We start from the raw sequence: 25,417 nt of genomic DNA on the forward strand, positions 1-25,417 counted from the left end.
AGTGAGACTGATATCACAAAGCTTTCAAGTTACTGCCTATCCACCCTACACTGTGTCACCTGCATGGTATCAAGTGGGCAGGGAACTACTATTTTGCTCACGTTTAACATTTAGGTTCCAAAGTAGTCCGGCCATTTTCTACGTATTCGCCAAAACCCTATGCTGGTTTTATTAAATATAGCCAGATGCCCTACAGTTATACATTGTCTGGATGATTTCTTACTTGTCGAGGAGAATATTTCCCCTCCCAGTAGCCTAAAAGAAACCATCAGTCTATTCAAACAGGTGGGTGTCCCAGTCTCCTCCACCAAGACTGAAGGACCAGATACCTTCATCACATTCCTGGGTATCATACTAGACTCAGCCACCATGCAAGCTAGCCTGCCACGCCCAAGGTAGAAAAAATTCTGATCAACATAATCTCTACATACAACTCGGTACTTGCAACCGTAAGAATTACAGTCTCTGCTTGGGTCACTGAATTTTGCCATTCGCATCATACCTCAAGGCCGGGCTTTCATCTCACAACTCCTTTACATGTTTCCCACTTTTAGACATGATGGACACAGGTCACCCCTGGATACCCAAGCCACGGCAGGCGTCATTATGTGGAGAAAATTTTTAACCACCTTGAATGGTAAAAGCATGTTCCTTCCAAAATTGTCTGACTCCTCGCCTACCATTGGGTCAGACGCGGCGTCTACCACAGGTTTTGCAGCAATTTTTCAGGAACGAATGGCTTTGGGGCAGCTGGCCTTCAGAAGTTCAGGACCTGGAGGGTTTTTCCACTACCTCAGCTCTGTTTGAGATATATTCCATCGTGACGGTTGCCGTGGCATGGGTGCATTTATGGGCAGGTTCGTCTGTATGTTGCTACTCAGACAACCAAGTAACTTGTCACATTATAAACAAGGCCGATCCAAATCACTGACTATTATGAGATTCTTGAGGAAACTCACTTGGCTGGCTGCATGTCATAATTTTCTCTTGTTTTGTATTCATGTTCCAGGTGTATGTAACACTGCTGCTGACAATTTGTCTCGCTTTTTCCAGGCTTTTCGTCAAATACTCCCGTCAGCCGCACTCACAGCCACGAACACCCCACTATTCCACCATCTAGTAATGGACTAGATGCTATTATGCAACATAGCAGAACATTGTCCCAATTAGCACTGTCTACTAATACCCGGGAAACTTACGATAGAGCTTTCATTTGATTTAAAGATTCCTTTCTGAACACATCTTACAACCTTTCATCGTGACATCCTGGTTGGGCTTTGCTTCTTTTTGCCACCTCAAACTATCATACAACACAATCAAACCATATCTGACAGGCATCCAACATCACATGCTAACTTTACAACCAGACAAATCAAGTGTCCTCCTACCAATTAAGAACATCCTTAAGGGTATTCAGAGATCCGAACCCCCACATACGGCCCAGAGGCTACCCATAGATTTCCATATTTTTAAAGACTTATACAATTCACTAGATTTAAACCCTTTGCCAACAACACAAACCTCATCGTTAAAACCGCCATATACGTAGCCTTGTTTATGGTTTCTTGAGACCAAGAGAATTTACCGCCATCAGCACAACACAGTCCACTCACATACTACTTCATTCACACTTAACAAAACACATGGACTATTATATCTTGACTCTGCCTCACTCCAAAACCAGTCAACATGCACTTTCAGTAGAGGTTAAGTACTATCCTACTCACAACAGGTGGAGCCCCGTCAAACTACTGGACTCATATACCCAGCATAACAACGAACCACCATCTCAACCACTTTCAGTCTACAAGGTTCGGTACTCACTACCACCACCTTTATGACACACGTCAGGTCTTTACTTACACAGCTGGGCCTCAAATCAGCTAACTATTCGGGCCACTCCTTCCGCATAGGAGCGGCCTCCACAGCATCCAGTGCAAACATTCCAGTTCATGTTATCAAGTCACTAGGGCGCTGGAAATCATCGGCTTACTCTAGATACATACCTAACCCGGTACAAGAAGTAAGAAATGCCTTTCAAGACATGTCTGGTTAAAGTATGTATATTGCTGGTATGTAATAAATTTGATTTTCTACTTTTGCCCTCTTTATTTACAGGCCTACCTCATCGTCGGTTCCGGCACACCACAACCGACTTGCTCTTTTAATACCATCCTACACTTATCAGTGTTTGTATCTTCTGTACTGTCATGAGCCCTTAACACAAGTATTAAGGCCTTTTGGCCTGTAATTGTGGGAGGGGCGTATGACACACCTCTTCCCTACTTAAGGGACACCCCTTACCTGGCTCCATATCGTTCGAGGTCAGCGCTGCATCACCCTCCCACCCACTCCTCATTATTAACTCCTTTTCTCTTTACATTTCTTCTTGGTGGGCCCTCTTTATTTACAGGCCTACCTCATCGTCGGTTCCGGCACACCACAACCGACTTGCTCTTTTAATACCATCCTACACTTATCAGTGTTTGTATCTTCTGTACTGTCATGAGCCCTTAACACAAATATATATATATATATATATATATATATATTTGTGGTCAGGAAAAAAAACTGAGTAAATATTAAAATTATTATATACAAAAGTCGGTTGTCATGTGCCTGTAAATAAAGAGGGCAAATAGGAATTTAATAATGCAACACTTTAATACGTTTATAATCCTAATACAATGCGAGTGGTTATTTAGAGTGCTCTCACTTAGCTAACTCTTTAAACCCATGTCTTAATTATTTTTCAGGTTCGGGTATGTATCAGTTGTATGAAGCCGATTTACATTGCCTCAGTCTTTTAATAATGTGTACTGATACATTTTGGCTAGATGCTTCTGTTGCAGCACCTATGCAGAATAAATGGCCAATAAAAGCCGAGGGATCACAATCAATTTTATTACCTATAACATCAATTTTGAAGTAGTTTAAGGGTTACCATGTACTTTAAGAAGAGGAGCATTTTTAAATGACCAGTCAGTGATAAACAAAACTGGTCAAGTAATTGTACAGGACACCATTTGTATCCTGCGGGGTATAACTGTATGTCAATAGGTGGTCCCATTTTATTTGTTTTGGATTGTCGTAGGGTTAGTGTGTAGTGGTCTCCTTTTTTGTTTAGACCTGCAATTTGCAACATGTTGGAAGTATCTTTGATTTTGTCTATTGTGAACTCGTTTGGTCATAAAAACCCATAAGATATATTGCTGTTTTAGTTGTTATGTTTGTTTGTGTTTCAAAATATTTGGTATCCAACAGGTCTGAATGTTTCTCCGTCTATAGGTTGACGTTTTGTGTTAAATCCGTCTTTATTGAGATTCACAGATTGAACAGTTTTCCCACGCAGGTGAGGAATTGCATACATAGCAAACAGTATGGAAAACAACATTGAATTTAGTTCCCTGCTCAAGTTTGTCAGGACTTTTTTTCTTTCCTTTCCTTTCTTTTAATCTTTCTTTTTTTACTCCCCCCTCTCTTTCCCATTCCCTTCCTTTTCTCTGTTCTCCATTGTGTAACATAGAAACAATACTGGTGGTTTTGAGGAGATACAAAAACATGCAGGTGGTATAACAGTGGAATACGATAGAAGTTAGATTCAGCATGTGTATTAATGATCGAAAAAGGTTTGTGTGGCACTGAGATTGTCAGGCATTTAGTATACGGCCCACCTCTCTGGTTTTGAGGAGTGATATAGAATATATTCTGGGTCTTTAGGTAAGGTAATTTTGCTGCAGTCGGGAGCTATCGTAAATTGGGTAGATACCTGCATTGCAGGGGTGTGGAGGAAACAAAAACAGAGTGGGTAGAGGGGAAGGAAGAAAGAAGAAGAGGGTAGGTACTGCGTCAAAGCCAGCATGGGCACCGCCCCCGCCCCAGGTTCTCCACCTCTTCCTACCAGCCCTTGAGTAGGGTGACATTTTGTAGGTTTGGGGCCTTCTAACTGTTGAATACCTTTTAGAATGATCTTTATTGGATGTGAAGAGAAACTGTTTATGGCTGGTATATGTGTTTATTACAGGATGTTGTGCTCCTGTTAGATAAAGTTTTATAGAATTTTATGTGCATGTTTCAGGTTGAGGTGGCAAAAGAAGGTGACTGCCACCATAGTATCTAATGTCAACAGATCGATAATCTGGTATGCTGCAATTAATTTGTTGAAGATAATTATTGCTCGAGTGGATGAGCATATGGTGTTCTCTATTAGAGTAGCTTGTGCTGGTGTTTTCGCATGAGCCATGAGAAGTGCGAGTCCAGGATGAGGTCCTGAAATAACAGTGGTTTGTTTGGTACTTTCTCTGCTGTGGGATGAGATTGAAAGAAAACCTGTAAGTTGTAGTGAGACAGAGCGAAAACTGCGGTATTATGGTTGCCTGGGATGTGAACAAGGATCAGGTAAAAGTGTTAATGAAGATGACCTACCCTTATTTATTATTTCACAGGCAGCTGTATTGTCTGTGTAACACTTTACTGATGTCCCCTTCCATAATTGCCCCTAGACTTGTCCTGCTGCCACAACGGGATACATTTCAAAAAGTGCAGAGGTTTTGTTGAAAGATGGTAGTCTTAACGTCTCTTTTGGCTGAATATCTCTGAATATGGATGCAACTTCTTATAGTCTTTGTTGAGCTCTGATACCTATTGAACAGTCGTGCAACAACCTGCAGGCGCTGAAACTGCAGCCACCTGCATTGAAATTATTCTATATCTGTGCTTTACATAAAACACTATTGGCCTACCTAATTTATCTTTCAGTCTTTTTTGTCCAGTTCTACTGGTACCAGAGGTGGAATAACAATAGTAGGTAAAATGGGTTTGTTAGGGCATGAGACTGTGGTTTAAGTCCGGCAAAGTGGTGACTGAACAATTCCATTTATAAGTGGCTCCAATCTGTCTGGATATTGAAATGTGCCAAGGCAGCGGCTGCCATGGCTGAGAAAGACTTATGGTAGTCATAAATTGTATACCCATCGTACTTGTGCCCCATATCTACCAATTTGTGCATATAAAATTCCAGTTCCTCTCTACATTGGTGATAATCATATTATGTGTCTAAAAACCCAAAAGCTAGGACAAATTCTGGTATTGACAGTTTTTTGCTTAATCTGGGGTCTCTGGCTTTTAGTACTACTGATAGGTCTCTGTAACTGTAAGTTTTGTTTTCAAAAAGGTCTTGTGACGCTATTAACAAAGAAATAAGGTTAATGTCTTTCCCTTCCAAAATGTCCTTCCTAATGTTGGGTGGTACTAAGTGTGCTGGTGTGATGATGTGTGTCTTGGGGACCTGTGAAGTTTGTGCAACAGTAACATTACCCTGAGTAGTGGTTTGGTCAGTGCTCGATAAGACAGATATCTGGTAGACATGTTCAATTTGTTTCATTCCGAATGCAAATTCAGACGAATTTAGGCAATTCGGACGTTCAGATTCTGAATTTCTGAAGTGCCGAAGTCCTGAATTTCGGAAGTACCGAACCAAATTGCCATAGTGCCGAATTTCAGAAGTGCTGAAGTGCTTCGGATTTCTGAAAAGTGGCAAAACAAGAGAGGGAGGGAAAATTATGCGAATGATGACAGGAATCTAACCCTACCCCTAACCCTAACCCTAGATGTGTAAGTGGTTGTAGTGGTTAGGGTAAGGGGTTAGTGTGTAAGATTAGGGGTTAGGTTTAGGGGTTAGGGGTACAGTTAGGGAATTGCCGAAGTCCTGAATTGCTGAAGTGCGCAAGTTCCGAATTGCCAAAGTCTCGAATTTCAGAAGTGCTAAAGTGTCAAATTGCCGTAGTCCTGAATTTCGTAAGTGCCAAACCAAACCAAATTGTTTGTCCATGCACATTGCATGTTAACTTATTTAATTGTGGTGTAGCTTTCCTTCGTGAAGCTATTTGATTGATGATGAAAATAGGTATAGAGAAACATAACTTACGAATGTGTATCTGTGTAGAATAGATCACGTTATTCTGAAAGAATATAAAGAAATACGAGCGTACTTAGGTGTAGAACACAAACTTAAAAACTAAATAAAACTAAAATAGATATATATGTATGTGGAGCCTATAGTTGTGATTGTTAAAATAACATTCAGAAGTCATCTTAGTATATATATATATATATACACACATATATATATATATATATTAGAAATGTCATACCTTTATTAAACCATAATAATCATTGATGCTTCACAAATGAATTTCTACAGTAATCCCACTGTGAGGAACTGACTCTGCTGGGTTTTGAACCCTGGTTTATATGCTGCTAAACCTCTTCCTTACCACTACACCAGCCTGCCTTTTGCAAATGTACCTGAGATCTGGTAACCTTTACTCTATAAGCATTGGTATCAGTGACAAGTCTCTTCAGCTGTGTCTGGTCATGTGTCTGGTTCTTGGCCTATAAAAGCCACTTCCTGTATCTGTACCTTTGCCAGATTATTGTGGTTCCTGTACTCTCTAATCAAGCTTGTTCCTGTTTCTTCTACCTGTTGCTGATTTTGGACCGTTTTTGACTTTGCTGCTTCTCCCTCCCACTGACCTCGGCTTGCCTCACTACGATTATCATCTCTCTGTTCCAGTCTCCCATCTCTGCTTAAGACCAGAAGGCCACTCAAGGCTCAGGGGCTCAACCACCTGGGTAACGAGTGGCTACCTCTGGCAGAAAACATTGCTGATCTGGCTACTGGACTCCAAAACTTTGTAACATCAATATCATTACACCCACATACATATAGCACAAGCAAACATTGCAGTATAACAGTTCAGTTTTTCAATTGAATGTATTCAGTCCCCCGCAGTCTCCTCCTGAGGCACGGACACATACATACACCACACACAAAAAGTCACCCACATACATCATCACGCACCACACAATATCACCTTATGGATAGGCACTCCCATACACACAGTCACCCCACCAGTCTAACACAACACAGCCTCGCCAAAAATACTTCAGACATAGTAAAACTACAAGCAGACTCCCCATATACACAACGAAGACACAGACACATGCTCGTAGAAAAACAAACATACACTGATGCTCACTGCCTGTCATGCTTCCAATCAGCTCAGATAGACTTAAACTGAGGTGAACTTTATGTTCTTTTTTTGGAATCTGAGTTTTGTCTTGAAAAACAATAAGAATAGCAGGAATTAAGGGGAAGTGAAATAATAAATATAAAGGGAGAAAGTAGAACATATAGATGGAATTACATTGCAAGATAATAGAAAACAAGAGTTAGGCAATATGCACTAGGCAGGATTTTAGGAAAATGATGGGAACAGAACCTATAAGTGAAATTATAGGCAGAAGTAGAAGGAGAACCTATGAACGAAATTATAGGTAGATGGTATAAAGAGAACCTATAAGTGAAATTATAGGCAGTTAGTAGATGGAGAACCTATGAACGAAATTATAGGTAGATGGTATAAAGAGAACCTATAAGTGAAATTATAGGCAGTTAGTAGATGGATAACCTATAAGTGAAAATATAGGTAAGAATGAAGACAGAGAACAGAATTCAAGAGTTAGGCAATATGCCCTAGACAGGTTATAAAGTAACAGGATAATTTAGAAGTGATATTACAGGAATATAAAGAGAAGGAAAACCTGTAAAAAAAAATTATGAGTTACAGGTAATGAAAATACAACTAGTCAATACAATAGTACAATAGGGAATCTTATCTATAGAAATAGCTGGTCTAGATCAATCCTCTTAATACCCCTGCTTGGAGGTCATTTAGTCAGCCCTTGAAATTATGGGTAATTATGTTAAGGAATACATTCAGAGGGGATTGCAATCTGATGTAGGTGAGAATGTGTGTTGTTCTCCTTGTTTTATAGGAGAATGTATATGTATTGGTTTTGTGGGGAATGCCGAGACTGGGACAAGGAGTAAATAACTAGGATATAACTCTGAAGTGCATTTCTATGAATATACAGGGTTTAAATACACTATTTAAAAGAAAACTTTTATATGAATTACTCGGAAAGGACCGTATAGACATAACAATGATTCAAGAAACTCACTGGAAAAGGGAGGAGGAGATCAGATGAAAATATGAGTGGTATGAGGTAGCTGCACACATGTCTCTTGAGAGAGTAAAAAAAGAGGAGTGGCCATTATTTTTTCAAAAAAGCTTAATAAAGAGACAATCTATTCCGAGGTAGATAAAGAAGGTAGATATCAGATTTTAGTATGTAATATATACTCAGTTAATTATACTTTTGTAAATCTGTATCTCCCCAATGTTTTACCAACCAAGTACTTAAATAAGATAATGGAAAGGGTGGAAAAAGATAAATTAGGATTGTTAGTCATAACTGGGGACTTTACTTGTGTTCCAGATACAGTATAAGATAAAAAAGGTTGAGATACCGCACCTCCTGAGGCGCCTACTAGTGGCCCTACTATCACCACGACAGGCGAAGTCCATCACAGTGGATGGGTTCTTCCGGGCCCCAAAACCGGCCTCCGCACCAGCAGCAGCCCCAAGGGACCTGATCGTGCGATTCCAGCACTTCTCAGCCAGAACCGCTATCTTAACAGCGGCTAGACACTGCTCCCCCTACATATTCGAAACTATGGAACTATCCTTTTTCACTGATCTTACAGGGGGCACCTTGGCATGGAGAAGGTCGCTCAGGCCGTTTACGACACTGCTGCAGAAACGTGGCCTAAATTATAAATGGCACCAAGCACGCAAATTGATGATTCAACACGGTGACACCAACCATGCAGTGCATGACCTCCAGGAAGCCAGAGCGCTACTACCTACATTGGGACTCCCTCAGGACTCTCTAAACGCAGCTGAACCTCAGGGTACAACCAAACCGACACACAAGTGGAACCCCGAAAAAACGACACCCTTTATCCCACGTGGACCCACGGCCGCACGAAGTGGAACTGTGACTACCTGACTATGTCGGACTCTGAACTGTGATGTACAGGATCTGATAATCCAAATGTTGAAAATGTTCCCATGTTATGCAGCCACTATAGAGTTATTCTGCTGCTAAAGTTATTTGTTGTTACCCACACTCCTCTAGCAGGAAGGTCTATCGACCGCATTGCTTCCCCCCCCCACCCGACACTAGCCTAACACACTCCTCGAGCCTAACCCTGACATAGCCGGGTGTAATAAATCTCACCATATATAGGCATCCCTTGCCCTCCAAGTAAAACACTGGTGGCACTACAACGGCATTACACGCCGGTAACGCATTCTGAGACAACGATACCACCTGGAGTGAATACTCAATTGTATGAATACACCTAGTAGGGCCTCTGTATTCAGATATCTTATGTTCTGTTCTTTTATGTTATCTTAGTTACTCTACTGCTAGCTCATCGGGGAACACTGCGAGTACACACAAAAGATGCATAGCTATGCTCAAGTTCTTCACAAGCCATCTGGGCTTGCCGCTATTAAGGTCTTTATATATTAGTGTATGATTGTCAGGGTACCTGTAGTCTCTACCTCAGAGGAGGTGAGAGACTTAGACGTTTATCCTCCCAGAGGGGTTGTTTCTTCCGTTCCTCCACGTTCCTTCCTTATATGACGCGACGCTCAGTAGTCGACGTCATGACGCCAACCTGGGTCGACCTGTCAGTCAAGTCCCGAGCACTAATCAGGACTCGTCGGGGGCGTGATTACCCTCTAGAATCAAGGTATAAAGTAAGGCTTTCGGCATCTGCTCATTGCCCTGTCGTGGTTCTAGCCTGTCTAGTCACTCAGTGCTCTTGTATTCTAGTTGTCTCTTTGGTTCTGACCCGGCTTGTTTGTACTACCCTGTTTATCTCTGTTACCCTTTGATTCGGCTTGTCTCTCGCTTACCTGTCCTCTCGTTCCCTCGACCTCGGCTTGTTCCTAGACCATTCTCTACTTACTCCTTACATTAAGTCCGGCCATTCTAAGGTCCGGTATACGTACCTACCACCTGTTTGTACTCTGCGTGTTGGATCCCTGTCCCGATCCTGACATTACGACAGGGCCAATGGATCCTGCAGGTACAAACACTCAGGTTGGTCCTTCTGACTCTAGGTTCGACGCCATGGATCACAGAATGGACCAGATGGCTCTAGCACTACAGGCGTTACTATCTCGTTCTAGTAATCAACCAGAAGAGATGCGTAATACTTCTATCTCCCCTGTGAGTTCAGGTCTAGAGGTAGCCACTGTAGGTGCTTCTTCCCGTATTACTCCACCTGTACGTTATGGTGGTTCTCCAGAGAAGTGTCGTGGTTTCTTAAACCAAATAGGTATCCATTTCGAATTACAACCCCGCTCCTATCCTACAGATAGGGCGAAGGTTGGATTTATTATCACATTACTTGTTGAGAAAGCTCTGAGATGGGCCAATCCATTGTGGGAAAATGATAATCCGTTAGTATATAATTATAATGCCTTTGTAGCTGCTTTCAGAAGAACTTTTGACCCTCCAGGTAGAAAGGTCAATGCAGCTAGATTACTGTTGCACCTTAGACAAGATAACCGAACACTTGTGGATTATGCACTAGAGTTCAGGTCCTTGGCGGCAGAAGTTAAGTGGAATGAACAGGCTTATAGAGATGTATTTTTAAACGGGTTATCAGACGTAATCCTTGACGAAGTTGCTACTAGAGAGCTTCCTGAAAATTTGGAGGATTTAATTTCTTTTATTTCTCGCATTGATGAACGTTTAAGAGAGAGGCAGAACACTCGAGAGAGAAACCGTAGACCTTCCTTTAAACTAGCTCCTTCATTTCAAAGTTCTGAATCCACAACCTCACTTTTTCCAGAACCTATGCAGATAGTCAATACTCGCCTCTCAGAAGAGGAGAGACAGTACAGGAGAAGGGAGGGGTTGTGTATGTACTGTGGAGTCAGAGGTCATTTACGCCTAAATTGTCCTAATCGCTCGGGAAACGCTCGCACCTAAGTTTCTCTAGAGGACAGGCATTGGGTGTTTCTATTTTGTCCTCTAATCATAATTATAAGGATCACAGGCTTCTGCTACCCGTTTCTTTAACTTGGGAGAAGGGAGTACTAGAAACTATGGCATTGATAGATTCCGGAGCTGCTGAGAGCTTTAATTTTTGTTTACCAAACACGCTATCCCATCCCAGTTAAGGGAAACACCCTTGGTCGTTGAGGCCATAGATGGTAGACCTTTAGTTGAGCCTGTTATTTTTCGTGAAACCATACCCGTTAAATTAACTGTTGGTATCTTACACGAGGAGGACATATCTTTATTGCTTATTTCGTCTCCTTCTGTTCCCATAGTCCTGGGGTATCCTTGGTTAAAAAAACATAACCCTATTATTGATTGGGAACTAGGGGAGATAGTCTCATGGGGTCAGGGTTGTCAGGACAGGTGCTTACGGACAGTGTCACCGCTTTGCGCAGTTAACACACCGATTAATTCTACCTACTCTACAGAGGTACAAATACCGCCCCTGTACCTAGATTTAAAGGCAGTATTTGACAAAAAGAATGCTGATACTTTACCTCCACACAGGTCTTTTGATTGTAAGATTAATCTACTACCTGGTACTATGCCTCCCAGGGGTAATGTCCTTTGTCCACTAAAGAGAACTTAGTCTTAGAGGAGTATATTCGTGAGAACCTTGAGAAAGGATTCAATAGGAGATCGTCCTCTCCTGCCGGGGCTGGGTTTTTTTTTTGTTAAGAAGAAGGATGGTACACTAAGACCTTGCATTGATTATCGAGGTTTGAACAAAATAACCATTATAAATGCCTACCCAATTCCTTTGATTACCGAGCTCTTTGATCGTCTAAAAGGCTCCAAGATTTTCACCAAGTTAGATCTCAGAGGGGCGTATAACTTGGTGAGAATTCAGCAGGGACACGAGTGGATGACGGCGTTCAATACCCGTTATGGACACTATGAATACACAGTAATGCCTTTTGGTCTCTGTAATGCACCGGCAGTATTTCAGGACCTGATCAATGAAGTTCTTAGGGAATTTCAACATGACTGCGTTATTGTATATCTGGATGATATACTTATACACTCTAGAGAGATTGAGACTCACCACAGACAAGTCAGAAGGGTATTGCGCAAGCTTCTTCAACATGGCCTGTACTGCAAATTGGAGAAATGCAGCTTTGACCAATCCCAGATAAACTTTCTTGGTTATGTGATTTCTGGGGAAGGGTTTAAGATGGACCCGGATAAGCTCCTTTCATGTTCATTTTAGATTGGCCTTTACCCAGGGGTCTCAAGGCCATTCCGAGGTTTATTGGATTCTCCAACTATTATAGGCACTTCATTAAGGGATACTCTACAATTATAGCTCCTATTACCAATATGACCAGACAGGGGGCTGACACTAAGAACTGGTCTACTGAAGCCCTTCTTGCCTTCAAAACACTCAAGGAACTGTTTGCTTCTGCACCAATTTTAGTTCACCCTGATACGACTCTGCCTTTCCTACTCGAGGTAGACGCCTCAGAGACAGGTATAGGTGCTATCCTGTCCCAAAGGTTAGGTGTGGATAAGCCCTTACATCCATGTGTTTTTTTTTCCAAGAAACTATCAGGTCCTGAGAGCAGATATGACATTGGTGACAGGGAACTACTAGCAGTTATCATGGCTTTAAAGGAGTGGAGACATTTATTGGAGGGCACCTTACATCCTGTTACTATTTTGACAGACCACAAGAACTTGTCCTATATTGGGGAGGCCAAGTGCTTGTCCTCCAGGCAAGCTCGTTGGTCTTTATTCCTCACGCATTTCAATTACGTGCTCACTTATAGACCTGGTTCTAAGAATTCTAAAGCCGATGCTTTGTCTCGCCAATATGAACCTTCTGCGATATCTGAGCCGGTTTTGTCTTCTATAGTACCCAGGTGCAATATTATCGCCAACACGAGTCTCAAGATTCACTCCCCATTGCTTGTTCAGATCATGAAGTTGCAGCATCTGGCGCCTAGACAGACTCCTGGGGCAAGGCATTTCGTTCCCCCTGAACTCCAACTGGAAGTCTTACAGTGTTTTCACAACAGTAAGGCGGCTGGGCAACCCGGGTATTCGCAAGACATGTTCCTTGATCTCTAAAGATTTCTGGTGGCCTTCTTTACGGAAGGATATTAGGGATTTCATCGGAGCATGTGAGGTCTGTATGAAGACTAAGCAACCTCATACGCTTCCATGTGGTTTGTTACATCCCTTGAACATTCCAGAGAGACCATGGTCCTGTTTGGCTATGGACTTCATTGTAGATTTGCCTGTTTCTAAAAAACAGACTGTTATCCTCACGGTGGTTGATAGGTTTACTAAGATGGCTCATTTCGTGCCCTTAACTAAACTCCCGACTTCTCCTGAATTGGCGGAGATATTCGCGAGAGAGATTTTTCGCTTACATGGGATACCTTCCGAAATTGTTTCCGATAGAGGTTCCCAATTTGTTTCACGTTTTTGGAGATCCTTCTGTTCTCAACTAGGCATCAAATTGAATTTTTCTTCTGCCTATCACCCTCAGTCTAACGGAGCTGCTGAACGTACCAATCAAAAGATTGAACAATATTTGCGTTGTTTTGTTTCTGAACACCAGGACGATTGGGTCGGTTTGATTCCTTGGGCGGAGTTTGCACACAATAATCTCGTTTGTGATTCTACTCGTTCCAGCCCCTTTTTCATGAATTATGGCTTTCATCCTACCATTCTTCCCTCGGTCTCTCCTTCCCAAGGGGTACCGTCGGTTGATGTTCATGTTGCCAATTTGAGGAAGTTGTGGGATCAGACTCAACAAATTCTCCTACATAATTCCATGTTGTTCAAGAAACACGCTGATAAGCACAGAAGGGCGGCTCCGGTTTTTGTTCCATGTGATAGGGTATGGTTGAGTACAAGAAACATTCGTTTAAAGGTTCCTTCTATGAAATTCGCTCCCCGTTACATTGGCCCTTACAGGGTTCTGACTCGAATTAACCCAGTTGCGTATCGCCTAGCTCTTCCAGCTGCCTTACGCATTCCTAACTCCTTTCATGTTTCCTTACTGAAACCGCTAGTCTGTAACAGATTTTCCTCCACTATATCCTCTCCTCGCTCTGTTCAGGTTGAGGGTCAGGAGGAGTATGAAATCAACTCCATCATCGATTCTCGAATCTCCCGGGGGAAGTTACAATATCTTATTGACTGGAAGGGATATGGTCCTGAGGAGAGGACTTGGGTACCTCAGGAGGATGTACATGCTCCTCGCCTCCGCAGGGCTTTTCACTCCCGTTTTCCATCTCGTCCCGGTTCCTTCCGCCCGGTGGGCGTTTCTGAGAGGGGGGGTACTGTCAGGGTACCTGTAGTCTCTACCTCAGAGGAGGTGAGAGACTTAGACGTTTATCCTCCCAGAGGGGTTGTTTCTTCCGTTCCTCGCGGCCCTCTCGGCCATTTACAAGCCAACCGCGAGGGATCCACTTCCTTATATGACGCGACGCTCAGTAGTCGACGTGATGACGCCAACCCGGGTCGACCTGTCAGTCAAGTCCCGAGCACTAATCAGGACTCGTCGGGGGCGTGATTACCCTCTAGAATCAAGGTATAAAGTAAGGCTTTCGGCATCTGCTCATTGCCCTGTCGTGGTTCTAGCCTGTCTAGTCACTCAGTGCTCTTGTATTCTCTGTTGTCTCTTTGGTTCTGACCCGGCTTGTTTGTACTACCCTGTTTATCTCTGTTACCCTTTGACTCGGCTTGTCTCTCGCTTACCTGTCCTCTCGTTCCCTCGACCTCGGCTTGTTCCTAGACCATTCTCTACTTACTCCTTACGTTAAGTCCGGCCATTCTAAGGTCCGGTATACGTACCTACCACCTGTTTGTACTCTGCGTGTTGGATCCCTGTCCCGATCCTGACAATGATACTGCATGCCTGGACCAGAATGTATCTACTAGTTATTCATCTATGAAACTAAAATGTGCCTAGCATCTATCACCACATGTTTGTAATCCTATGTTTTATGATCAGTGTGCAACAATCGTTGTGGTTTTGCGCATCTAAATGTCACCCTCATGCACGATATAAATAAAAACAAAAATTAGTAAGCAATTAAAAAAACAATCCAATACCTTAAGAAATATAATGCAAGAAAATAACTTAATGGATATATGGCGATATATGTATTTCATGTGAAAGAAAAAGAATATACACACCACTCTAGAGTACATCAATCATTGTCTAGAATCGATTTGATTTTCGGCAAGAATAGTTTAGTTGAACAAACGCAGAAAATTACAATAGAGGATAATCCATGGGCGGACCGTAGTTATAACTTGTTTGATATAAAGGAAATGAGAAAATATAAACCTTTTACTACGTGGCGCCTGGATGATAATATCTTGTCTAATATAGTAGACCAAAACCAAATTAGAAATCTAATAGAACTGTACTTTATTGAAAACAAAACGGAAGGATTGTCGTATGCAACCATCTGGTGTGCCTTTAATGCCATAGTGAGAGGGTATTTGATAAAACTTAAAAGTAAAATCCAAAGAGAAAAAGGCACCTTGAGGGAAAAATTATATATAGAGTATTATAAGCTACCCAAAAACATAAAAAAATACTTAACTAATGAAACGACAAAACAATTAGAGGAGATTTAAAATAAAATAAATAAAATAGAAATGGAATGGATCAATAAAAATTTAGAGAAAATGAAAATGAATTTCTATGATGACAAAAATAAAATAACAAAATGGTTAGCTAACAAACTTAAGAGGAAAACAGGGAATAATAGGACAGTAAGTATTAAAAAAGATCAAACAACATACAGAAATCCAGAGACTATATCAAAAAATGTTCAAACTTATTATGAAGAATTATATAACATCCCAAAACAACCTAAAGAAATTCAAATCAAAACTATCTAAAAGATATAAACGTCCCTAAATTACATTGGAACCAAATAATTCTCTAAACGTACCCTCACTAAAGCAGAATTTAATTGAGCTATCGAAAAACTAGTAAACTTCAAAACTCCCGGTCCAGACGGTTTGACAACAACCATCAGGGAATTGAAACTGTGTATATATGCGGATGACACTATAATGACACTGACTGATCCAAATGCTTCCATTGCCCATTTCATAAATGAGAGAACGCAATATAGCAAAATATCCAATTACAAGAGCAACATAGATAAATCTGTTATGTTTAAAAATTGTGAAGGGGATAGAAAAAAACAAATCTTAGATTAATATGGCTTTAACCCCTTAAGGACTGGAGTGTTTTTGCAATGTTGTACGTTTGCGACCAGGCCTCTTTTTACACTTTTGTGGTGTTTGTGTTTAGCTGTAATTTTCCGCTCTCTCATTTACTGTTCCCATACAAATTATATATTGTTTGTTTCAGGACAAAAGTGGCTTTCTTTACATACCATTATTTATATAATGTCATGTAATTTAATTTAACAAAAATAAAAAAATATGATGAAAAATTGAAATAAATACATGTTTTTTTACTTTTACTTGAAAAATCTTTTACTCATCTACAAAAGCGAATGAAAAAAACTGCTAAATAGATTCAAAATTTTGTCCTGAGTTTAAAAATACCCAGTGTTTACGTGCTTTTTTTTTTGCAAGTTATAGGGCTATAGGTACAAGTAGGATATTGCGGTTTCAAAACATACATTTTTAAAATGTATCAATAGTAGCATTGTAACACTATTATCTGTCTTAAATCTCTGAATAACACATGTATATATATATTTTTTTTAAAGTAGACAACCCAGGGTATTCAATATGGGGTATGTCCAGTCTTTTTTAGTAGCCACTTAGTCGAAAACACTGGCCAAAGTTAGCATTCATATTTGTTTGTGTGTGAAAAAAGTATAAAAAACTAAATTGAACGCCAATTTTGGCCAGTGTTTGTGACTAAGTGGCTACTAAAAAAGACTGGACATACCCCATTTGCAATACTTTGGGTTGTCTTCTTTTGCAAATGGTATGCCATCATGGGGGCAATTCTCATTCCTGGGCTACCATATGCTCTCAAGGGCAACGTAACCAACCTGGCCTTTTTCAATGTAAAAATAATTGATCCATATATTTGACCCTGTAACTTGAAAAAACGCTATAAAACCTGTACATGGGGGGTACTGTTATACTCGGGAGACTTTGCTGAACACAAATATTAGTGTTTCAAAACAGGAAAACGTATCACAGCTGATGATATCATCAGTAAAAGTACTGTTTGTGTGTGAAAAATGCAAAAAAAGTCACTTTCACTGACAATATCATCGCTGTGATATGTTTTACTGTTTTGAATCACTAATATTTGTGTTCAGAGAAGTCTCCCGAGTAAAACAGTACCCCCCATGTACAGGTTTTATGGTGTCATAGAAAGTTTCAGGGTAAAATATAGTGCTAGCAAATTAAATTCTCTGGACTTTCGGGCTGGGTTGGCAGGCAGGTCCCTCAAATTGCAATCAATAAAATTACTTAATTATGTAAAAATATTACATAAACACGCACGTATAATTTAAATATATATGCATATTCTTATATATTGAAGTCTACGTGTATATTTATATAATTATTTATGTAATTTTGTATATGGACATATGTATATTTCGTATTATTTTTATTTATTTATATATATATATATAGATAGATAGATATATATACAATTTCATTCTAAGTGTATTTTGATATAAATATATATATATATTACTATCAAAATACAGTCAAAAATACAGTTAGAATAACATTTCATATATATATATATATTTTTTTTTTTTCTTAAATTGCTATTATTTTTACATGATTTTATTTAATTTAAATTACTTATTATTTGTATTTTATAATAATATTTATATACAATATATAGTTATTATATATATACATGTGTAGTGTAATTATAAGTGTATTTTTTATTAATATATGTACATATTAATATAAACATACACTTAGTATGACATTATACATGTTATATGTAGACATATTATATAGACATAATATATGTCTATATATATATATATATATATATATATATATATATATATATATATATATATATATATACACATATATATACACATATATATATGTATATTTTTTTATTAACTTTAATTTTTTTTATGATTTTACACTAGCAGGGAGACTGCCTGTCAGCACAATCAGTCCCCCTGCAGGCAGACACTAGGACACCTATTGTGACCATGTGACCACTCTGTTGAGCGATCACATGGCCACAGGGGTCCTAATCCGCCATGGGGAGACTGTCTGGGCTGCAGGCAGTCTCCCCACACCGGGAGCAACGCCGATCGCCGCCGGCGGAACGACGTCGGTCGGGTAAGTACATTGGACCATTAGGACGGTTCAGGACTGTCACCGGTCGGCAATGCAAAAATGCCGATGACGGTCCTGAACCATCCTCAGTCCTGAAAGGGTTAAAGAGGCCAAGGGAAGCTTTGATTATTTGGGTATATTGATGTCGGATAACTTAGATAGACTAACAGAGATTATTTTTTTTAAAGCTGATGAAATCTACAGGGATGACTCTAAAAAAGTGGAACACTTTGCTACTGAGCTGGCTGGGAAGCATTAATATTGTAAATGCCTATATGGTCCTTAGATGGACTTATTTTTTAAAATGATACCATTAAAAATCTCCACTAGCTGGTTAGAGATTATACAGAGAATGTTTAGAAATTGTGTTTGGAGAGGGAAAATACCTCGTTTTAATCAAGAACAATAGACTACTCCTTGGGGCAAGGAGGTATGCATTTCCCCAATATTATAAAACATTACGAAGCCAGCATACTATACCACACTCAGATACTAACTAAAAAAGATGTAAGAGAAACAGGACGGTTCATTCTAGAAACTCAAGTGTCAAATATGAAAGACTTAAATAAGTTAATTTGGCAGAATAAAATACCTTTGGCAATGAAAGAAAATAAAAATTTAATTTTAACTCATATTTGCTCTTCTTGTTATAAAATAAGAAAGAATATAAAAAAATATAGGCAAGCTATATGGATTTATGGAATTAGAAATCCTGAAATTCTTAATAGATTATTTAAAACTAGATTTATGGAGAGAAAGGAACATTAAAATTATAAATTATATAATAATGTAGGGAAAAATGAAAACATTTGCTATTTTAGTCCAAGAATATAGCCTGCCTGCATCCAAAGTGTTCTATTATCTGAGAGTTAAATCACTGTTGTTTAAAAACTTAGACGAAGGGAGAAGTCAAAGTTAAATATATATAAAACAAAGCTTTGAAAAAGGAAAATCAATAAAAATATTATCTAAGTGTTACGCGTTAACAAGATCTATGTCTAAAATTATTTTGCCAAAACAGTTTAGAAAATGGGAAAGCAAATGCAATATTGATATTGATATTTGTGTCTGGGGTAAAAATCTAGTTAGAACTAAGAAAAATATACAAAATATAATACTGTTTGAGACACACTTTAAAGTGTGTAACAGATGCTATTTAGTGCCAACAAGACAAAAAAAAAATGCTAGCAAGTCAGATATGTGTTGGAGATGTAAGAACATTGTAGGAAGTTATCTGCATGATGGTGGAATTGTGAAAAAATAAAAAAACTATGGGCTCACATTTTTAGATTTCTATATGTGTGTGATAAGATTAGAATTGACCGAACACCAGTAACAGCATTATTGCATTTGGGTTGGCCATAATTGACATCACTGCAATATTTTTCGGTCACCCACAGCTTTATAGCTGTAAAAATTTAATTGCAAGGAACTGGAAACAGTCATCTGAAATATGTTACACTCAGTGTGTGAACCAATTGGCAATACAAAAATGTTTGGATCTGATAAAGACATCTATGTTATGCTGAATAATATATGTACTTTAGAGTATATAGCAGTAAAGATAAAATATGTAAGATAAGAATATTCCGGTACCAGTCCTGTATTTCTCCTACATTTGTAGAATGTTGTTTGCAATATGACAATAATGGATTTGTTACATTTCAATTGTATGTTTACTAACTGTATGTATGTTTTATAATGTTCTTGTATATTGGAAAATCGAATAAAGATTTATGTAACAAAAACATAAATAATTGTCAGTAAAAGTAAAAAAATAAAGAAACCACTGTGGTACTCCACAGAAGTGGCCAAAATAGTAAAAAATTAAAAAAGTTAGCATTCAATAATTATAACAAAAAACCCAGAGTGAGGAAGATAGAGAGATCTATAAGAATAGGCAGAAAGAGGTTAAGTAAGTTATAGGAGCTTCCAAATCCCACGCAAAAGAGAAAATAGCATAGTTAGTAAAAAAGGGGACAAAACATTTTTTAGATACATAAATGAGAAAATGAAAGTAAAAAAAAAGATTAGTTAAATTAAAAACAAAAGAAGGAAGGTATATAGAAGAGGATAAAAGTCTAGCTGACTGCCTCAATGAATATTTGTGTTCAGTATTTACAGATAAAAATGAAGGAAATGGTCCTCAGTTATAAACAAAGGACAAATGAGTCCTTTGTTACATGTGAGTTTACAGAGGAAGAGTTTCTATTTTCCCCTAACTTCACTCCCTCTGCTGTTCTATGTTAATTCGCACCCGCTACATTGGAAGAGTTTTCTGCTCTGCTCCAGTCCTCGCACCCCAAAACCTGCTCCCTTGATCCAATTCCCTCGCATCTCATCCGTACTCTGCCTTCTTCTTTCTCTACCTCTCACTAAAATTCTCAATCTCTCTCTCTCCTCTGGTATATTTCCATCGCCCTTCAAACATGCAACTGTAACCCCAATTCTAAAGAAACCCAATCTTGACCCTAACTCCCCATCCAACTATCATCCTATCTCGCTCTACCTCTCACTAAAATTCTCAATCTCTCTCTCTCCTCTGGTATATTTCTATCGCCCTTCAAACATGCAACTGTAACCCCAATTCTAAAGAAGCCCAATCTTGACCCTAACTCCCCATCCAACTATCATCCTATCTCGCCTGCCTTTTGCATTCAAGATCCTTGAAAGAATTGTGCATGAGAGATTGACAGACTTCCTCAAGTCCAACTCTCTGCTAGACCCGCTTCAATCTAGTTTCCACGCTAAGCACTCTGTGGTAACGGCACTGACCAAAGTATCCAAGTAACTACTCGCTGCAAAATCTCGCGGTCACTGCTCTATCCTAATTCTCCTTGACCTGTTTGCGACTTTTGACACTGGTGATCATCAACAGCTTCTTCTCATCCTCCGCAATATCGGTCTATGAGATATTGCTCTCTCTTGGTGCTCCTCCCACCTCTCCCAGCGCTCTTTCAGTGTTTCTTTCTCTGGCTCTGCTTCTTCTCCCCAACTCCTCTCTGTTGGTGTCCTGCAAGGTTCAGTCCTTGGTCCCCTACTGTTCTCCATCTATACTGCCTCCCTTGGTAAACTCATTAGCTCCTTTGGCTTCCAATATCATTTCTATGCAGATGACACGCAAATCTACCTGTCCTCTACTGATCTCTCCCCGTCCAACTTGACTAGTGTCTCTGACTGCCTCTCTGCTATTTCTAACTGGATGGCTGCCCACATCCTTAAACTAAACTTGACCAAAACTGAAATTCTGGTGTTTCCTCCCTCAAGTGTTGTTACTCCTGTGTCTGTCTCCCTCCAAGTCAACGGTGCTACCATCAGCTCCACCACGCAGGCTCGCTGCCTAGGTGTTCTCTTTGACTCCGACCTCTCCTTCAAGCCTCATGTTCAATCTATCGCCAAATCTTGTCATCTCAAAAACATTTCGCGCAGCCGCCCCTACTTACCGCCAGATGCGACTAAGGTGTTGGTCCATTCCACTGTCCTTTCTCGCCTTGACTACTGTAATCCACTTCTCAGTGGTCTTACGTGCTCCCAACTTGCACCGTTACAGTCCATAATGAATGCGGCGGCGAGGCTCATCTTCCTGTCTGCCCGCACCTCCCATGCCTCACCCTTCTGTCAGTCCCTACATTGGCTTCCTATAAAATATAGAGCTCAATTTAAAATTCTGGTTCTTGCTTTCAAATGTCTACATAATGCTGCTCCCACCTATCTATCCTCCCTTATACACAAGTATGTCCCGTCTAGGCCCTTACGATCTGCTGAAGACTTACGTCTATCTTCTGTCCGTACTCCCACCTCTGATGCTCGCCTTCAAGACTTCTCGAGGGCTGCACCGTTCCTGTGGAACTCACTTCCCTCCTCCGTTAGATGCTCACCCAGTCTCCACTCCTTCAAAAAATCATTAAAAACCCACTTCTTCATAAAAGCGTATCAATTAAACTCTTAATAGCTCCCTACTGATTTCTCTTCTGCAACTGTCACTAGTCGAATACTTTCCTTACCTTTTGTGTCATTTTACCCCACTCCCTCTAGCATGTAAGCTAATTGAGCAGGGCCCTCAACCCCTCTGTTCCTGTGTGTCCAACTTGTCTGGTTACAACTACATGTATGTTCGTCCACACATTGTAAAGTGCTGCGGAATTTGACGGCGCTCTATAAATAATATAATAATAATAATAATAATTCCAAAGGGTTCACATACTTTTTCTTGCAACTGTATATATGTTTCTATGTCTATCAATGTGTGTGTCGGTGCATGTGTGTATATTAGTGAATATGTATGTATCCAAAGAGGCAATATGGCTTGCATGTGCACCTAAATGGAAAATACATTTGACATTTACTTTCCAGGATACCCATAATACTTGGATGCTCAAGGAGGCTTTTGTTTGCAAACCACTTGGTAGTGGGAGTGTTAAGTACAAAAGTGCACATTTAAATGATGCTGCTGTAATATTTTTTTTTATTTTATTATACCAGTTCTATTGGTTATTTCTCCATCTGAACACAAAATACAGTCGTAGCAGCAGGTTTGTATTTCTTGTCTCAGGACTTTTCTGGTTCCAGGTAAACATTTTTCAGAACATATAGATTTTGGAATCTAAAGTAGATAAAAAGTAAAATGTGGAATAAATATAAGACCCTTAATCCATGGCACTCAAATTTAGATTTATAGATTTTACACTCATTTGAAAATGTTATGGGTTCATATTTAAGAAAGTAAAAAAATGCACACCTCTCACGGACTGGGAGGGGACACCTCCAGGAAATAAAGACAGTACCTATTTTAAATAATAAATTGATATATAAACAAAATGTAAGAGGACATAAATACTAGCCTTGCAAAGCTTCTCCTAGACTTGAATCATAGTTTAAAATGAAGGCAAGGTAGAAAGGAGTGGTGAACACTGAAATTAACACACCATAAAGATTTCTTATACTGTGTTCTTGGAGTAGTAGTGTGGTGTAGTAACACTGGGGCTGGACTATACATGGGCTTTAACATGTCATGCATCTTTTTTCCAGAATGGATGAATCGTCAGGCATTCTGATCATAAATGGAACACTGTTTCTCTCTCCCTCTTGCATCTCCAGATCTGCATGTGTGGGATCAATGATCTGCATGTAACTGCATGGTACCAACACATTAACAGTTTGAGTGATGTCTCCTGTGCCTTTCTGGACACTGAGCAGTCGTGTGTGAGATAGCAACTTTTCACCTATAAGATCTTCCCACTTTCCCATGAAGGGGGGTGTCACTGAAGAAGTTTGCATTTGGAGCATAAAATACAGTAAACCACAAGAACAAGAGGAACAGGCTCTAAAATGTTAACCTAAATGAAAATAAGTCTTGTAAAAATTGCTCTGTCAGGGGTTATGTGGGAACGTAGTTTTGTAGTTGTCTGTACATAAATATCTAAGTAAATGAGAGAGTCTCTTTACTCAGCAGGTCAACTTTTGTAATCTGGAATAAGTGCGTATGTGCCAAAATCTTGGTGTTGGGTCTAATCCCAGAGTATGTAGCACTCTGGGGTCTATCCCCAGGTGAGATTTATCATTGTGGTCAGGGGAAGCAACAGAGAGGGGAATGATGAGATTTGGCATCTCATCACAGTCGAGTACCAAATTCTCATAGTGACCTGAATGTACAGGGTTCCCCCACCCTGCCAAGCCCATGCACCATGTTCTTTACAGCCATGGAATTACTGCCAGTGGCCTTCCCACTTCAGCCTCTTCAGCCAGCTTCCATAACTTAGAGACATCCTGCTTAATCCACTCCACCACTCTCGGTTAGTGGCATTCCGTATAATACAAGTAAATATCTGGCACGGCAACCCCATCTCATCTTGGGTTGGATCAGTTAGTGAAATTTCAGGTGTGATCTCCCCCCCCATAAATACCCTCCCAGAGCTGAACTCAGGGAGTTAAAGAATGCTCACAGGATAGTAATGGAAATTGTCTGGAATAAATACAAGAGTTGGGGGAGGAGATTAATTTGATTACCTCGATCCTACCAAGGAAGATATAGACATTTTAGAGTGCTTGATATTAAACACCTGTGAGGTGGATGGATTATCTCAGCAATGGAGAAGTGCTCACTAAAACAGATTTAGACAGATTTGTGATTAATATTTGAGAGAAATAGGCCTTTTGTGTACATAGAAATAACCTTAGATCTTTGAGTTCAGTTCATGAAAAATGGGGGAAAAAACAAAAGTATCGCATTTATAATTTTGTTTAGTGTATATTTACAAAAATATTAAAATTATTACAAATGATAGGGAATCTTCTAATAAGAACCAACTTAAAACTTTTTTCAAAGAAAATAAAAATATGGATTGGATTAAAAATAACCAAAAAAGATAAATAAATAAAATTATAAATATGTTTTATAAAAAATTAAATAATTCAAAATCCATGTTCAATCCATGTGGAATAAGGGTGTTCATATTAAAAATCCACTCCATCTCGATTTTTCCCATTCTTTGAATAAAATCTCCTCCTCTCCAGTTCTCTTCCACCTTTTTCAAGCCCATAAAAAATAGACCTTTTGGATACTGATTATGAAATTGTTTAAAATGGCTAGAGACACTATGATTGTCAAATCCTTTCTGTATATTTTGGATATGTTCTCCGATCCTAACATGTAGAGGCCTAATAGTACGGCCTACAGGGGCAATTTAAAAGGTAAATTACATTTTTGGAATAACAGGTAATAAAATATTTTTTGAGTATTGACTTTCCCTCCATTGTATTTACATTGGTGATAGTTAGCATTCCCAGATTTTTTAGAGGCTGTGCACTGTCCACAGTCATAAAAACCTTTTTAATTGTTAAAAATTGTTAGGGATTATTTTTGTCCTTAATATAACTATTAACCAAGGAGCAATTAAGATTTTTAACTTTTCTATGAATACATCTAGGTAAAAAGTTTAACAGGGGATCTTGCATTAAAATGGGCCAATATTTAGTTATGATCTTACGTACTTGGTGATTTTTAACATTAAAATTGCAAATAAATGGAATGTATTTGGTGGTTGGGTTGTCCCTAATTTTATATTCTAACACCTCTTTCTTTCTTTTTTATTTCTATCCTTGATAGTTCTAATTTTTGTTCCTCCTACTCTTTATCAAAACA

At 39.4% G+C, this 25,417-nt stretch overlaps 1 protein-coding gene across 1 annotated transcript in view; it reads right to left on the reverse strand.

The window, feature by feature from the left end:
* The window catches only part of LOC134566025 (uncharacterized), a 110,169-nt gene that overhangs the window by 5,122 nt on the left and 79,630 nt on the right, over positions 1 to 25,417 (reverse strand). Inside the window, exons 5-6 of the mRNA XM_063425738.1 lie at positions 23,419 to 23,537; positions 22,756 to 22,879 (exon numbers count right to left, since the gene is read on the reverse strand). Of these exons, the coding sequence (XP_063281808.1) occupies positions 22,756 to 22,879; positions 23,419 to 23,537 (243 nt within the window). The remainder of the gene's footprint in view (positions 1 to 22,755; positions 22,880 to 23,418; positions 23,538 to 25,417) is intronic.

Source organism: Pelobates fuscus, chromosome 6, assembly GCF_036172605.1.
Source record: "Pelobates fuscus isolate aPelFus1 chromosome 6, aPelFus1.pri, whole genome shotgun sequence".
Lineage (NCBI taxonomy): Eukaryota > Metazoa > Chordata > Amphibia > Anura > Pelobatidae > Pelobates > Pelobates fuscus.